We start from the raw sequence: 17,345 nt of genomic DNA on the forward strand, positions 1-17,345 counted from the left end.
TATGAACGAATTATAACATCTGAAATTCAGAAAATCAAATACTCCAGTGGTACTACCAGTAATTTTTCTAGAAAAGAATGGCAAATCCTACAAACCTTAAGAGACGCAAATGACATCACTATAATAAAGGCAGACAAAGGGGGAGCAATAGTGGTGATGAATACGACCTACTATAAAGAGAGCGTACAGGCCCATCTACAAGATGAAAACATATATCATAAGTTGGATCAAGACCCGACTGAAACCTTTGGAATGACACTTAAAATAATTCTTGATAAAGCCCTAGAGATTAAATGGATCACTTTGAAGACATACCAATTCTTGAATACCAAATATCCAAGGAGACCTCAATTTTACATGCTCCCAAAGATACATAAGGACTCCAAGAGACCTCCTTTTAGACCTATAGTCTCTGCATGTGGATCATTATCAGAACCACTGGGTCAATACCTGGATTGGTTCCTACAACCTTTAGTGCAGAAATGGAGCACACACATAAAAGATACCACCGCATTTCTAAATATGTTATCCACAGTAAACATCCCAACAAATGAAGAAATATGGTTGTGTTCAATCGATGTAACAGCACTGTACACTTTGATCCCGCACAGTGAGGGAATTGAAGCCATGGAATGGTGTTTACTGAATAATGAAGTGACTGGTGGAGAAAAAACATTAATGTTGGAACTGTTACAGTTTGCTCTATTACACAGTTACTTCAACTGGGAAGACAACTTCTATGAACAATGCAGTGGGACCTCTATGGGGTTTGCGGTGGCGCCGTCCTACGCAAACACCTTTATGGCAAAGTTTGAGCATGATCATATAATTCACAACACCAACTGGACAACGGGGCTAATGGTATTCAAACGATACATCGACGATATCTTCCTCATATGGAAGGGTAAACAGGAAGAACTAACTAACAATATTGAAAGATTGAATGCAGTTCATGATCGAATCAAATTCACTCATCAAATGGATCAGAAAGAATTGGCATTTCTAGATGTAAAAATTCATCTTGAACAAAACAGGATAAGAACCAGTGTGTACACAAAAGAAACTGACAGAAATAGTGGTCTACACTACCAAAGCTTTCACCATTATTCCCTGAAGAAACATCTTCCAATGTCTCAATTTATTCGCCAAAAAAGGATTACCTCCGATCCACAAGACCTACTCTCCACCATCGACAAACAGATCTAAAAGTACCTACAACGAGGTTATCCTAAACCATTACTGGAAGAATCCAAGATTAAAGTCTTGAACATGAAGAGAGAGTCTTTACTTGTAACTAAAGAGAGAAGTGAAACTAAAATGACAGTATGTGTTCTGAAACATTCTACACAATCAGTGAAGATAGCCAACATCATGAGAAAGCATTGGGCACTCATTGCACAAGAACCAGATCTAGAACCATTAGTTGCCAATCAGATAACGTTTGCATATAATAGGTCTAAAAAAAATGAAAGAACTACTGAAAAAGAAAATCAAATTGAATGAAACTAACCATAAAGGCATGCAGAGATGCGAAAATTGCATACATTGTAACAATGTGATGGTAGGACAAATGTTTACGCATCCAATGACTGGAAAGAAGGTGACTTTGTTACATTCAGGAACTTGTGACACTAAAAACGTTATTTACGGAATTAAGTGCCCATGTGGAAAATTGTATATAGGCCAAACTGAACGGAAAATAAAAGTAAGAATAACAGAACACAAGAGCAACATTCGGTTGAAAAATCTGAAATCTACATTGACTGTACATTGGTTGGAAGCAGGACATAATGTTGCACAATTACGCTTCACCATACTGGAAGTCATTAAACATCACCCTGAGAGAGACTCACATAAACAAAGACTGAGATCCGAATATTTTTGGATAAAAAAGATGGGCAGCCTACAACCTAATGGATTGAATGACAGGATAGAATTATCCTGCTTTCTATAAACAGACTTTGGGAGAGCCAACATTATTTCCATGCATAACTTTAAGTGTGAGAATTCCCCTACCCAAAATGGCCGACACTACTTGCTTTGAGTTTTTTCCCAGTAATTGTGAATGTTTCTGTTTTATTTCATTTCATTTTATTTACTGTTGACCAGCATTATTTAGGGTCTCTGACCTGTATATATCGTGGCAACAGAGTTATGAGTAATATGAGGAATCATTTTCGATGTTCGAATTTTTTTCAGACATGAAATTTATTTATGATTATTGGTACTGATGTTTAATATTATTAAGGAATTTTTTACAACATTTACCGACATCTACCGATTTTGAATCATTTATCATCAGTTAGATGAGAGTTGAGCATTAGTCCAACGTCACGATCACGTGATCGCAAGCTTAGCCAATTGTAGCGCACATAGCTTAAAATAGCCGCACACCAAGTGTTTGGGAGTAGCGGATTGGATGACAACTTGAAACGCAGGACGTTCGCATTTCCTAGTAAGTGAAGCACAAACGAGGAGCAGGGCTTTTGATATGCTCGAGAAGCTGTGTTTTAGTTTAACGGTTATTTTCGCTAGAACATGTTTCCACAGAGCGCGCAGTTAAAACTCTGCCAGTTTGCTCTAGAAGCTTTTTTCAGTGTAACGGTTTTTTTTGTTTTTATATGTTTTCACGGAGCATGCAGTGAGAACACTGAAAGTTTGGCTATGTAGGGATCACCAGGTTATTTGATAAAGTCCATGTAATTACATGACATGATTTTTGTTTGCTGAATAGTCACAGAGTTAACATAAGAAATGCAATTTGATGTGGTTATATATGCACAGAGATGGTTATGAGGCTGATGGTATTCTCCTTGATTTTTCTTATAGAGACCCCCGAGGAAGGGTCACCATAGACCCGAAATGCATTGGGTAAATGGGATATGTTAACACGAAATGTCCTGGAAATAAAAGGATTCGCATTGATAAAAAAGATGAAATAAATACAAAAGTTTGAAACAAGAATAATCACATTGAATGGACTATTATTGTTTATAAATATACCAGAAGAGAACCAAGTTGGTTCCAGTAAAAGTGTGCACAATATTACCACCTAGACAACGGGATTGCCCGCTGACTCCAAATTTTTCTAGGGCTAGCCACATTGGTGTGTATTTCTGGTTTTGGATTACCCAGTGCAACCCTTGTCTGGTTATGCAGGCTGTCTGAAATGTTCTTAGATTTGCCACGTTAAGGCCTCCTAGTTATTTCCTCAGTCTAAGTTTTTGGAGTGCTATTCTGGGTTTTTTGTCCCTCCAGATGAATTTGTTCAGTGTCTGGTCTATTCTCTTGTGGAAGTCGTTGGTTAGTGCTAGGGGGAGCATACTGGCCAGGTAGTTAACTATAGGTATAGCCATCATTTTGACTGTTTCTATTCTTCTCCACCAGGTGATAAATTTGGGTGACCATTTTTCCAGCAGGCCTCTTATCTTTGTCAGTGTCCTCTTTTCATTTAGGTCCAGGGTGGTTCTTAAATCCTTACCAAAGTTGATTCCTAGGTATTTGATCGATTGTGTTTGCCACACCAGCCCTGAGTCCCCTAGTACTTCTTTGGGCGTGTATACGTTCATGGGCATACACTCTGACTTGTCTCTGTTTAGTTTGTACCCGGAGTGGGAAGCGTAGGTGTCAATGGTGCTCATGAGTGCGGGTATGGAAACTGTTTGGTCTTCCGTAATTATCAATAAGTTATCTGCGTAGGCCGCTAGTTTGGCCGTGGTTTTATTGATGGATATGCCTGCTATGTTCTCGATTGTGATAATGTCTTTGATCAAGGGTTCTAGTACTATTAAGAACAGCAGTGGGGATAGCGGACACTTAAAGTGGGCTCGCTTAGAGTGCAGTGGTGTAGAGTGGTGCAGAGTGGCATAGAGTGCAGTAATGTAAAGTGCAGTGGCGTAATGTGCAGTAGAGTGGCATAGAGTAGAGTGGTGCAGAGTGCGGTGCAGTGGAATAGAGTCCAGAGGTGCAGAGTAGAGTGGTGTAGACTGGAGTCATGCAGAGTAGAGTAGCATAATGGCATTGAGTACAGTGGTACAGAGTAGAATAGAGTGGCGTAGAGTTTAGTGACATAGAGTACAATGCTGTAGAGTGCAGTGGTATAGAGTGCAGTGGTGTAGAGTGTTGCAGAGTAGAGAATAGTGGTGTTGAGTGCAGTGGTGCAGAGAAGATTTCCATAGAATTCAGTGGCATACAGATTATAGGTTTTGAGTAAAAAGGTGTAGAGTGCATTGGCATGGAATGCAGTGACGTAGAGTGACGTTGAGTGCAGTGGCATAGAGTAGACTGGTGCAGAGTAGAGTGACATAGAGTGTGGTGGCATAGAGTACATTGGTGTAGAGTGAAGTAGAGTGGCATAAAGCTAAGTGCTGTAGAGTAAAGTGTCAAGGTATATATAGAGTGGCACAGCATGCAGTAGTGTAGAGTAGAATGTTGCAGAGTAGAGTATAGTGACGTAGAGTGCAGTGGTGCAGAGTAGTTGGCATAGAGGGCAGTGGCGTAGAGTGCATTGGATTTGAGTAAAGTGGTGTAGAGTGCATTGGCATATAGTGCAGTGGTTTAGACTAGAGTGGCATAGAGTGCAGTGGTACAGAGCAGAGTAGAGTGGCATAGAGTGGTACAGCATAGATTGCAGTGGCATAGAGTGGAGTGACGCAGAGTGGAGTGTCGTAGAGTGTAATAGAGTGTTGTAGAGTGCTGTGGAATGGAGCAGATTGCTCCAGAATAGAGTGAAGTGTCATAGAGTGCAGTGGTATGGAGAAAAGTGTTTTATAGTGCAGTGGTACAGATTACATTAGAGTGTATTAAAGTGTATTTGCATAGGGTGCAATGGTGTAGAGTGGAGCGATGCAGATTAGAGTGGCATAGAGTTCAATAGTGTACAGTGCATTAGCGTAGAGTGCAGTAGAGAGGCATAGAGTAGAGTGGTGCAGAGTGGCGTGCAGTGGAATAGAGTCCAGAGGTGCAGAGTAGAGTGGTGTATAGTGGAGTGATGCAGAAACGAGTTGCTTAGAGAGTAGTTACATAGAGTGCAGTGGTGCAGAGAAGAATATAGTGGCATAGAGTGTAGTGACATAGAGTACAATGTTGTAGAGTGAAGTTGCATAGAGTGCAGTGGTATAGAGTGCTTCATACCACTGCACTCTACTCTACTGGTGCTGAGTGCAGTGGTGCAGAGTAAATTGGCATAGAATGCAGTGGCATTCGGAGCATTGATTTTGAGTAAAGAGGTGTAGAGTGCATTGCCGTAGAATGCAGTGATGTTGAGTGGCATAGAGTGCAGTGGCATAGAGTAGATTGGTGCAGAATAGAGTGGCATAGAATGCAGTGGCATAGAGTAGAGTGGCGTAGAGTAGAGTGGCTTAGAGTGAAGTGGTGCAGCATAGATAGCAGTGCAGTAAAGTGCCTTGTCATGTAGTAGAGTGGAGTTGTGCAGAGGTGGCGCAAAGTGGAGTGGCGCAGCATAGATTGCAGTTGTGTAGAATTTAGTGGTGTAGAGTGCATTTGCACAGAGTGCAGTGGAATAGAATAGATTGTTTCAATGTAGAGTGAAGTGGTGTAGAGTGGAGTGGTACACAATAGAGTGGAGTGGTGCAGGGTAGAGTGCAGTGGCATAGAGTGCAGTGGCATAGAGTAGGATCATCCAGAGTGCAGTGGTGAAGAGTAGATTAGAATGGTATAGAGGTACACTGGTGTAGAGTGGAATGGCACAGAGTAGAGTCCATTCTCAGAAAATGCAGTAGCATAGAGTGCCAGCTTGTTGAGTCTGCATAATCTTATCAAATTTCTGGCATTACACATTACAACTGTTAAGCTAAATGCCAGTGTATATACCATTACCCCATGTCGCACAGTTGCAATTGACAATGGCAAAATTATTGTAGCATGTGAAGAAAACAAATGAACGAAACGCAAGTAGCTGTTGTTTGCGAACTATGCGACTTTGTGCCATTGTTTAATGGCAAATATGTCCATTAATAGTGCAACATACTGCATTTCACATACATTTTTGGGCATGTGGCATAATTTCCTCTAGAAATATTACGCAAATGTTGCCCAAACCTACAGAAAATGGTACTATATTTTTAGCTTTACCATTAAGTGACTTGTAAAGCATGGTCTAGAGGATAAAGCTATACTCAGTCGGGTTGACTGAAATGTACATTTGAGTTGTACATGATTAGCACTATCAGGTGCACTTGGCATTGATACAATATAGCACATTTTTTCACCCACCTAAGCAGTATGGCTTCACTCGGTTTCTGTGCCGTTCACGGTCGTACCGATATCCAGGATAACAGGTACATAAGACCCTGCCAAAGTTATCTGTGCATTGCTGTTCACATGGAGCCTCCGCACACACATCATAATCTGAAATGAGAAGAATGTACATTGCATTACACATTACATAAGGAATCATTGCCAGGATTGCCAAGATAAAGGTCAGATATTGGAAGTCACCTAGGAGCTCTAATGACCATATAGAGGAATGAGGCTAAAGGATTGTTTTAGAATTTTCATGAGATTATCTTTACTTTGATAGACTTTTAAAGATGTAGAATATCTGGACACATTTTAGCTGTTCTTCCTTGTAACAAGGTGTAGTTGCAGTGACACCTCAAATTACAACATAGATGAAAGTACAAAAGATTAAAACCATTCATTTGTTTGTGCATCTACAATAGTGATTTATTATAAAGATTCTCTTAAATTAAATCCAAGTATGATTTACAAGCAAGAAAAATATGCATTATGATCTTGCAATTTTAAAAAGGACATGGTGTGAGGTCAAATTTAAAAATGGACATATTGTAAAAATAAGAGTAGATTTTTCTATAGGAGTACATAGAAGCAAGCCAAAAGACACAAAGTAATATCTTTGAGGGAATTGAACAAATATGTTGGAAACATTGTGAAATGTAAAGCGATGAGAATTTGTTAATTTGATGCTAAACGTATTTATACATCAAAGTATGTACTTGAAAACTATGCAGCTTAGCAGCACAGAGACTGTAATTTGCATAATTTATACAAGTGCCTAATAGAAATATCCAAACAGTTGTTTGGATGCTTAACACCAGCATCAGATTTGATATGCAGACCATAACTTTGGATTGTGACAAGGCAAACTCAACTTTCTTGGGTGATGGTAACACCTACTATTTACAGTACTTTAAAAGTTCACTAGTCCAATAGTTCAGAGTGACAATCACCCTGCCATATTTAGATCAGGGTCACTGTAACCAGATTTCCCAAATTTGGACTGCCAGATATGGTGGTCCCAGGATATATCATCCCTCAATATCTGCATCATTTTGAAGAAAACTCCCTTCACATTCACATGAAGAGAGATAGAGATGAAGAAATGCATAGAAGGGGATTAGTATGTCTGCTAATACGTCAAGCTTGTTTATCATTTTGATACAGGTGAGTTTTAAGGCAATGTTGGATCAGGAAATTTTGGAGTATTGATGCAAAATTTGAGGATGAGGAAAAATTGGAATTCCTCCCAGGCAGAGTGAAATTATTCACAAATATGTTGTCAGAAGCAGTTGAGAGGGGATATGATCTAACCATTGTTTCATAAAATAGTTGCCGTTCCTGGGTGGGTGATAGATAATGGTAATTTATATGGACTTGTCAGAGGTGTAGTTTGACCTGTAGACAAGCATTCAAATGTGGTAACAGCTTTTAATAGACAGGATTGCTGTTATTGGAATTTTTGATTAGCAGGGCCACTTCACCTGATCTTGTGCTTTCTTAATCAAAATGGATGATAGAATATCTAGATGGGATAAGGATGTCTTTGAATTTTCATTAAGTCAAATTGAGCTCTTGTGCGAGGTCCAAATGTAGGTTAAAATTGTGCCAGCGATCTAGATTTGATGATTAATGATTGATCTATGATTGTGAAGTAGCCAATTAGGTTGGTCATGGTAATATTCTCATAGGCAGAGGAGTCTTTAAGAGGTTTTAGTTCTACAAGTCCCACAACTTCCTGTTTGAAAAGGCTCCCTTGAGCCATTGAGCTGACAAGCTTGTGGAGATGCACCTGTGCAAGGTACTGAGACCTGTAAGAATTGTGGCAGCCTGCTCAGCCACCCCAGATGAACATTGTTTTTTTATTTATTTCTACTGATGAAGGATAAAATCCAGAAACACATGTGTCTAGAAATCTACAGCACTAACCTGCACCAAATTTGGTGAAACACTCCAGCAAAATACCAAGTGAACATGCACTACAAACTGCATTTACCATATTGCTAAGGGGCAAACTGTGCTGGGAGGTCAGCAGGATGTTCCCACCCCTTCCTGTTTGAAAAGGCTCCCTTTAGCCATTGAGCTGACGAGCTTGTGGAGATGCACCTTTGCGCCTGTGAGAGGTACTGAGACCTGTAAGAATTGTGGCAGCCTGCTCAGCCATCCCAGATGAAAATAATTTTTTTCTTTATCTCTACTGATGAAGGATAAAATCCAGAAACACATGTGTCAGAAGATGTACAGCACTAACCTGCACCAACTTTGGTGGAACACTCCAGCAAAATAATACCAAGTAAGCATGCACTACAAACTGCATTTACCATAATGCTAAGGGGCGAACTGTGCTGGGAGGTCAGCAGTGTGCTCCCACCCCTTCCTGTTTGAAAAGACTCCCTTGAGCCATTGAGCTGACACGCTTGTTGAGATGCACCTGTGCACCTGTGAGATGTACTGAGACCTGTAAGAATTGTGGCAGCCTGCCTAGCCACCCCAGATGAAAATCGTTTTTTGTTTATCTCTACTGATGAAGGATAAAATCCAGAAACACATGTGTCTGGAGATTTACAGCACTAACCTGCACCAACGTTGGTGGAACACTCCAGCAAAACACCAAGTAAGCATGCACTACAAACTGCATTTACCATAATGCTAAGGGGTGAACTGTGCTGGGAGGTCAGCAGTGTGCTCCCACCCCCTCCTGTTCTTCTTTGGAAGGACTAATCTTGGGATACAGGGTTTGGTCATGTTTTTGATGGCCACCATTGGGTACTCTCTGCTGTGACCTGCATCTTAGTCTTCTCATATTCTTTAACAGAATGGTCCTTATGGGCTAGCCCTTAGAGGGCATGCTTAGGATGCTTCTGCTAAAAAATGCTATCTGTATCTGGCCACTGTGCTTCTCAACCACTGCGACCACAATCACTTTGGGCATCCTGTGGGGCCTCAACATGGACCCATCCTGTCTTCTCTTCGTCATTGTCTGAGAATTCCGTAAGAGACAGATTAATTCTTAGACCATAGCTTTGGCCTCGCCTAGACCCACCTGTACTTCGGCTACATTCTGTTGCACCTGGAGCCAAGAACAGCAAAGGAAGAAGTAGTGATGGTAAATAAATGATAAGATGAAAGGGTGATATCCTAGGGAAGTGGTCTTCTGCACTAAACCTTACAGGACTAATAGGTCACCACAGGTGCTACTACAACACAAGGTTTTTTAAGTGACTGAAAAGGCAGGATCGCTCCAGCTGAAAATGAACAGGGTGAGTATTTATATCACATACAAAACTGGCAAATATCCTTTGGAATGCTAAGCTTATCATCTCATCTCTCTTATCAATATGAATGAAAAGATCCTGACCAAGGTGGTAGCTGATAGGGTGCATACCCTTATTTCATCCTTGTTGGAAAATGGCCCTTTCTGAAGGGTCTTTGAAAATGTTTTGCCATTGTCCTTGTATTGTATGGTATATTTTATTTGTAAAGCGTGACTATTGCTCCGAGAGAGCATCTTGGCACTATGCGGATTCCTGGATAGGGCTCAGGAATGCTGCACCCTAAGGCGGACAATCAGAAAAGGGAAGGGCACAGGGGATCAGGGGATCCAAAAATCCAGGTTTTCAGCGAATTCCTAAAGCAAGGTTCTGAATATATGAGTCTGAAATGGCAAGGGAGAAAGTTCCAGGATTTAGCCCAGAGAACGGCCACCATTACCTCACCCTTTGTTTTACACCTGAAAGGGGGAGGTTTCAGGAGATTCGCTGATGAGGATCTGAGCAGGCATGCAATGAGATACAGCATAAACCTGGCTGTTAGATATTTAGGTAATCGATGCTCTAATAGCTCTAACAGTGATTACCAGGATTTTAAATAACACTCTTTTATGAATGGGTAACCAGTGCAAAGACTTTAGGGTTGCTGAGGCTGAGGAACGGTGGGGTAGTTTTAGCACTAGGCGTGCTGATGCATGTTGAAGTGTCTGTAGCTTTTTAAAGATTGTTTTGTTAGTTTCTGCATACAGGCTATCACAGTAATCCAGTCTGGAGGTGATTAGGGCAATAGCCACTGCCTTTCTTGCTGTGCACAGGATCAAATCAAATAACTTTTTTAGGGTTTTTATCAGTTGGAAATACTTCCCAGTCACCACTGGAGCTTGTGGGTGAAAGGATAATGTAGTGTCAAATTTTACTCCTAGTTTCTTAACCACATCTACTGTGTCAGGTGGAGAGGGAGTGTCTTTAGGCAACCATAAGCTAAGCGTGAAAGGATTGGACTGTCCTAGTAAGATGATCTCAGTTTTTTAGTATTACATTTAAGATGGTTATATTGCATCCAACGAATGACTTCTGTAACTCATAGAAGGAAATAATTCACCTCCCCATTGGTAGAGTCCTTGTCTAACACATGGATTAACTGAGTATCATCAGCATTAGAGGTGGTTTCAATATTGAAAGATGATATCAATGCTATATGGGGAGTCATTTATATTTTAAATAGCTCCGGCCTGAGGGCAGAACCCGGCGGGACACTTGAGTTAAAAGTTTTATCAGCTGATTGGTAGCGTCAAAGAGTGAATACTTGCCTACAGTTGGCAAGAAATTACTTCAGCCAGGCCTGGGACAAGTGGGAGATGCCACAAGTTCTTCAGGCGATGTACATGAATATCATGGGAGATGGTGTCAAACCCAGCTGACAAATATAATAGAATCAGCACAACATTTTTCCCAGCATGTAATGCAAATTTGTAATAATGCGGTTTCTGTTAAATGCTTAGGCCTGAGCCCGACTGACTAGGATGCAGAATGTTAGCCTCTTCTAGAAAGGTAGTCAGTTGGCTATTGACTAATTTCTCTCTAATTTTACAAAGGCTTGGTAATAAAGAGATGGGACAGAGTTTGGAAAGAGTAGTAGGATTGGATATTTGCTTTTTCTGAATGGGTTTGACTGCAGCGGTTTCCAGTCCACAGGTACTTCAGCTGATAAGAGTAAGGAGTTAATTATGTCAATAATGACCGGGTTAATAATATCTATGTCAGCGTGCAGTACCTCCGATGGGCATGGGTCAAAAGGAGATCCAGACTTGCATGAGGGAATGGCTTGGCGTGACTGTTCTAAACTAATAGTGTGAAAAGATTGGAGACTAGGACCAGCATTCTCGGAATTTGATGATATGTCTGTGGGGTGGGGGGAGGTGGGGAAGGATATCACCTTAAAATCAATGTGTAGATTTTGTATTTTTTGTTAAAAGAAGTTAGCAATTTGATTGCAAAGGGTCTGTGATGGAGGGATATTGTGTTCTAGTATTTTGGGGTGGGTGAATGATTTCACAATTTAAAAAATGTTTTTTTTGTTCCGACTCTGCTAGTGTTTGTTAAATTAATATAGTGGACCTTCTTTTCCACTTTGATTTTTTGATGGTAGACTTTAAGCACCAATCTGAACTGTGTTGGCTCCTCTAGTTAATAACCTCTTCCCCATCTTTACTCTAGCTGTCTGCAGTGAAGATGTAATTATGTCAGCTTTTGTGTATACCAGGGGGATGACCTTTTGATGGTAGATGTTTCTGACCTTTTTGTTGGCTTTAGAACTCTGTGCACTTTACCACTGCTAACCAGTTCTAAAGTGCATGTGCTCTCTCCCATACACCAGTTTGGCATATTTAATTTACTTAAAAGTCCCTTGTAAAGTGATATACCATATACCCAGAACTAAAGGCACTGATTGTGTCACTCACAACAGTAGCCCTGTAAACCTGCCTTAGGCCTGCCACTACAGAACCTGTGCATTCAGTTTTACTGCCATTTGTATTTTTTACAGAGTTATATATAGCGCGAACTTGACCCGAATCGGGTATCAGAGCACTTTACATAGCACCAGTTGCATTATATGAGGACACACTGTGACAGTCTTGCCAACTTTTTTGTTACCAAAGTGGAACAAATACATTCATCACTGGAAAAAAACCAGTTAACCGCCTCTCCTCAACTGACCTCTGTTTCTGGACTTACCAGTATGGCAGAATCAACCACCAAGCTAGAATCCTGGGTGCCTCTGGATATTAACTCTTTAAAAAATATCCTAGGCAGCCTTAAATCAGGCTCCCCCTGTGATCTCCTCCCAGCTTGAATTACCATCCATGACGCTAATCACAGAGCTACTGAATGCTTCTCTACAAGAGGCAATTGTTCTGCCCGGCTGGAAACATGCCATGGTCCTTCCTCTCTTGAAGAAGGCTAATGGTCGATCCTGCCCAGCCATTTAATTTTAGGCCAATTTCCTTGCTCCCTATTTACTCAAAAATTCTGGAAAAGCACATAAACCTACAACTCACCCAATTCACTGAATTCTCCAGCTTTCTACATCCTTCTCAATCTGGCTTCAGAGCCAGTTTTTCAACTGAGACAGCCCTCCTTGGAGTCACAGAAATTATACGACAAAGCCTGAACACTAGGGACACGGTGGCCCTCATATTTGAGCATGGCATTTGACACTGTATCTCACACTGCATTAATCAAATCCCTGCAGTCCCTCTGCATTTCTGGTCCCTCACTTGGTTGGCTTTCATCCTTTCTTGCCAAGCGGACATTTCAAGTCTTCTCATCTAAGGCTACTTCCAAAACTTATTTTTCCCCAATTGGGGTACCCCCGGGCTCCATCTTAAGCCCCCTCCTGTTTAAGTGATCGCAGAGGAGGCTGGGTTGTCCCTCTTCTCTTACGCGGACGACACCCAAATCATCTTCTCCCTTACAACGGAAAAGTTACCTGGACCATCTGTTCTTCAGGCCGGTTTGAGTAACATTGCATCTCGGATGCAAGCTAATCTACTCAAACTTAACAGAGAAAAAACCGAGGTCCTGATTCTAGGTAACAATAAAGATCTCTGGGGCCCCCAGCACTGGCCTATCGAAATGGGTACCCTTCCGAAGCCTACCAATCATGTTAGCAATATAGGTTTTATCATCGATGACAAATTATTGACGAAACAAACGGCGGTGAAGGTGGCAGCCACCTGCTTTACCATTCTGAAATGGTTGAAAAAAAATGCTCCCTAGCCATACCCAAAAACCGTCGTCCAGGCGCTTGTGACTGCCAGACTGGACTACGGGAACATCCTTTTTTGGGGGGCTAGTAAGGATGTAATACGAAAGCTTCAAGTGGTTCAAAATTCAGCTGCAAGGTTGCTCTGCCAGATTCCTAAAACATCTTCCACCTCTAGTGCCCTGAGAGATCTGCATTGGCTTAGGATCGAAAGCCGTACCAAGTTTAAAGCCTTGGCATAAATGTTCAAGATCAAGGATGGCACAGCCCCTCAATATCTGCAAAATGTGTTCATCCCTACCAACCCTTTCGTTAATTACGCTCTTCTACCCAGGGAAAATTCTCGATCCCTAGAGTCAAGCTTACGAGGACTGGAGGTTGGTTGTTTTCCTACTTCGGTCCATTCCTGTGGAACTCTCTCCCCACAGCACTTCATAGTGAAAGAATATATGCGAACTTTCGTAAACTTTTAAAAGCATGGTTGTTTAATCAGTAATTTTTCATCTCGGCTGCTTCTATTTCTTTAAGCTGGCGCTGGAAAACCCATGTTGGGTAGCTGCGCGCCTTACAAAACTAACCTAACATAACATAATATAACATAACATTTATTTTTGTTAGGCACGGGGAGATTAAGTAGTTTGCCCTGAATAATAGGATGTTCAGCATCATTGCCATGACTCAAACCCAGTTCCCCAGATTCAAGGTCAACCGCCCTTGCCGTTAGGCCAACTCCTCTCCCCATTTTTACTTGGCATTTCAAACTCTTTGGCCAGTCTTACATTCTCCTTTTATTACACATACAAACCCCTAGGTTAGGCTGTAGGTAGTCCAAAGGGCAGGGTGCTGTGTAAGTGAAAGGTAGGACATGTACTTTTAAAGTTTGCCTGTCCTGGTAGTGAAAAATACCTACATTTGTTTTCCAATACTGGGAGGTCTACTCCACTCATAGGTTAACAATGCGTCCTTAATACACTTATAGACAGTAATTCCTGATTAGACAGGAGTAGCTGTGTCATGTTGTATATGTTCGTAATGGTAATGACAAATTCTTTTTACTGGTAAAGTTGGATTTGACATTACCATTTTAGAAATGCCCTTTTTGTTAGAAAGCAGACATTTCTCTGCTCTTATAGCTCTGTGTGCCTGTAGCCTGTCTCCAAGACATGTCTGATGAGGATGACAACGGCACTTGATTTTTTTGTAATTTCGGTCTTGATTTATTTAACAGATTATTGTGTATTTTACCAAACAAGTGTGGAGTCTTTTTGTGGTGTTTTCATTCTGTTACTGTGTGTGTTGCACACATACTTTACACATTGCCTTTTTAGATTAAACTGACTGTTCTGTGCCAAGCTACCAGAACGTGAACACAGGTTATCTATTAGGGTGTATCTAACTCAGCCTGACTAGAGTAGTAGTCCTTACTTGAACTGGGTGCATACCTCTGCCAACTAGAGACCTCATTTCTAACAATCCTTTATTCATCACTCCTAGATTAATTTCTGTTTCAGGCAGCTCCTCATGGGACAACATTGACACCTTGTTCCAGCCGCTATGATAGGTTTGAAATGACCATGATGAGAAACTGGTGTTTTTGACTAGCTTATGAGAAAGTAGTCGAATGAGTGTAATGAGGCTAGCTGTTCCAGATGATGAAAATGGCTATTATCAGCCCAGTGGGGCCCCATTTTTTAGAAATGCAGCACACAGACTATGTGGTACTTCTCTGTTTATCTTCTGCTTACTCTGCTAAATTATTTTGCACTTAGAAAGTAGAATTCCAATGTAGGTTATATAAAAATACAGTCCACTTGTTGCATAAAAGTTAAATGTCAGGTTACAGATGGGAATCAAGAGAGCTCAACAGGGATATATAATGTAACTTTGTCATATGAGGAAAAAAATTACCTTGTCTAATGAGGGATTGTCATGAGTTTAGAAAAGGAAAAACAATCAAGAATCACTGATTTATTATGGCCGATCATAGGGATACATCATCTTAAGACTCCAGCATCGTAAATAGCACCAGCAAATAACAAGAGAATATGAAAAATCTGTAAAAATAAGCAAGGCCTGACTCAAGTCTTGTTATGTTATGTGACTTTGTGCAGCTCGCTAATCACCTATTAGGATATTCAAGGAGCTTGAGCAGGTGGATAGGTGTGAGGACCCGCAGAGTCAGTCGCAGAACCAAGCCTTCTGGAATTCCAGAAGTGGGGAAGAGGCTCTAATGTGTTGTGGGAGATCGTTACAGGTTTTGGGTGCAATGTAAGATAATGAGTGACCTCCTGTTTTGCTTTTGTAAATGTGGAGTGAGTGAGTGAGTGAGTGAGTGAGTGAGTGAGTGAGTGAGTGAGTGAGTGAGTGAGTGAGTGAGTGAGTGAGAGTGTTGCAGAGCACAGGTGTCTGGCAGGCTGGTGAGATTATATTCAACTTTTCAGGTATGTTGGTCTAATGTTGTGCAGCGCCCTGTATGTGAAGAGTTTGAATTGGCTGCATATGTGAATGGCGAGCCTGTGGAGATCTCTGAGTTGTGGTGAGATGTGGTGTGTGATGTGGATGGTGCTGGATGATCTCTAGTCTATGTAAGAGCTGAGTCTGCGTGTGATGAGTGCTTGTGTGATGGTACGTCTGATGTCCTGGGGCAGCAATTTGAAGATCTTTAGTAGCATCTGTAGCATCTGTAGGATGTGGAAGCAGGAGCAACTCACTGCATTGACTAGTGCTGTCATGTTTTTTTGTCCAGGACAATTTCACGTTTCTGGCATGGTCGGTGGATGTTGGTCTAAGCTCTGTCGGCTATGAGGTGGGGTCCCAGGGAGAGTTTTTGTTTCCAAAGACCAGTACTTCTATCTTTTTTGGAAATGAGCTACAGGCAGTTTGATCTAATCTATTCTGCTACAGTGATCATTCAGTTAGAGAAGTTGGTTTTGGAAGTGGTTATCTTGTCTGTCATGGATACGATGAGTTGGGTGCCGTCGATGTAGGATATGATGGTGACTCTTTGAGATCAAATTATGTTAGCGAGTGGAGCCATGTAGATGTCGAACAGGGTGGGACTGAGAGATAAACCCTGGGGGACTTTGTAGATCAGGTTCTTGGACTCTGATTTGTAGGATGAAGGAGCCTATCCAATTGAGGGCTGGTCCTTGGATGTCGATGTGGTAGAGTATTCTGATGAGCGCACAGTGAGAGACTGTATCGAAGGCTATGGAGTGGTCGGGCAGTAGGAGTGCTACAGTCTCACCCAAGTCCAATATGGTTCAGATGTTGTTTTGGCTGTGATGAGTGCTGTTTCAGTGCAAGAGCTACTTCTGAATGATGATTGGGTGCATCCAGTAGGTGGTGTAGTTTAAGGTTGCTGGTGAGTTGTTTGTTGATCCATCAACAAACAACTCACCAGCCACCTCGAGCTACACCACCTACTGGACTGTACCCACTCATCATTCATAAGTTTGCACAGAAACAGCACTCAATTTCATCACTTTGGCTTAGTAGGGGAACAATGAGATTGGGAGGAAGTTGTTCAGTTGGTTTCGGTCAGCTGATGGAATAGTGACTATGAGCCAAATGAACAAAGCATTTTTGTAGTCAGAAACACTCCGATTCAGAATTTGCGATTTCAAAATGTGTTTATTTTTTATTGTAATAATTCCATTTTGGAGCTGATAAACTTTTAATAACTCCAAAAATTGGGATCACGACTACACACTGATTTGATATTTGAAAGAAGCATATTGTAGGCGTCCCTTCCAAATATGACATGTATCAATCTTTTTCAACTGAAATCCATTTGCAAAACATTGACAAATTTCTGACTTCTGTGTCGAGGTGGCAAGCCATTCACAACGAGAAAGGGGTCCCAGGAAACCCCTTCCCCTTTTTGAATGTTTAAAATACGATATTTTGGGAGTAGGCAGGTGTCCAGGGGACCACTGCCAACTCTCAAACTTAAAAAAAGAAACCTAGCAAACTTTCATTTTTTAAAAGCAGACCTATTTCCTACAAAATAAGCTGTATTAAAAAGAAATGTTTTGTTTATTTAAAGGTGA

General features: G+C 41.2%; 1 protein-coding gene across 1 annotated transcript in view; it reads right to left on the reverse strand.

Annotated features, from left to right (window-relative positions):
* Nucleotides 1-17,345, reverse strand: part of CCBE1 (collagen and calcium binding EGF domains 1) — an 824,981-nt gene that overhangs the window by 86,717 nt on the left and 720,919 nt on the right. The window contains exon 4 of the mRNA XM_086960489.1: nucleotides 6,235-6,369. Coding sequence (XP_086816615.1) covers nucleotides 6,235-6,369 — 135 coding nt within the window. The remainder of the gene's footprint in view (nucleotides 1-6,234; nucleotides 6,370-17,345) is intronic.

Source organism: Lissotriton vulgaris, chromosome 3_1 (assembly GCF_964263255.1).
Source record: "Lissotriton vulgaris chromosome 3_1, aLisVul1.2, whole genome shotgun sequence".
Lineage (NCBI taxonomy): Eukaryota > Metazoa > Chordata > Amphibia > Caudata > Salamandridae > Lissotriton > Lissotriton vulgaris.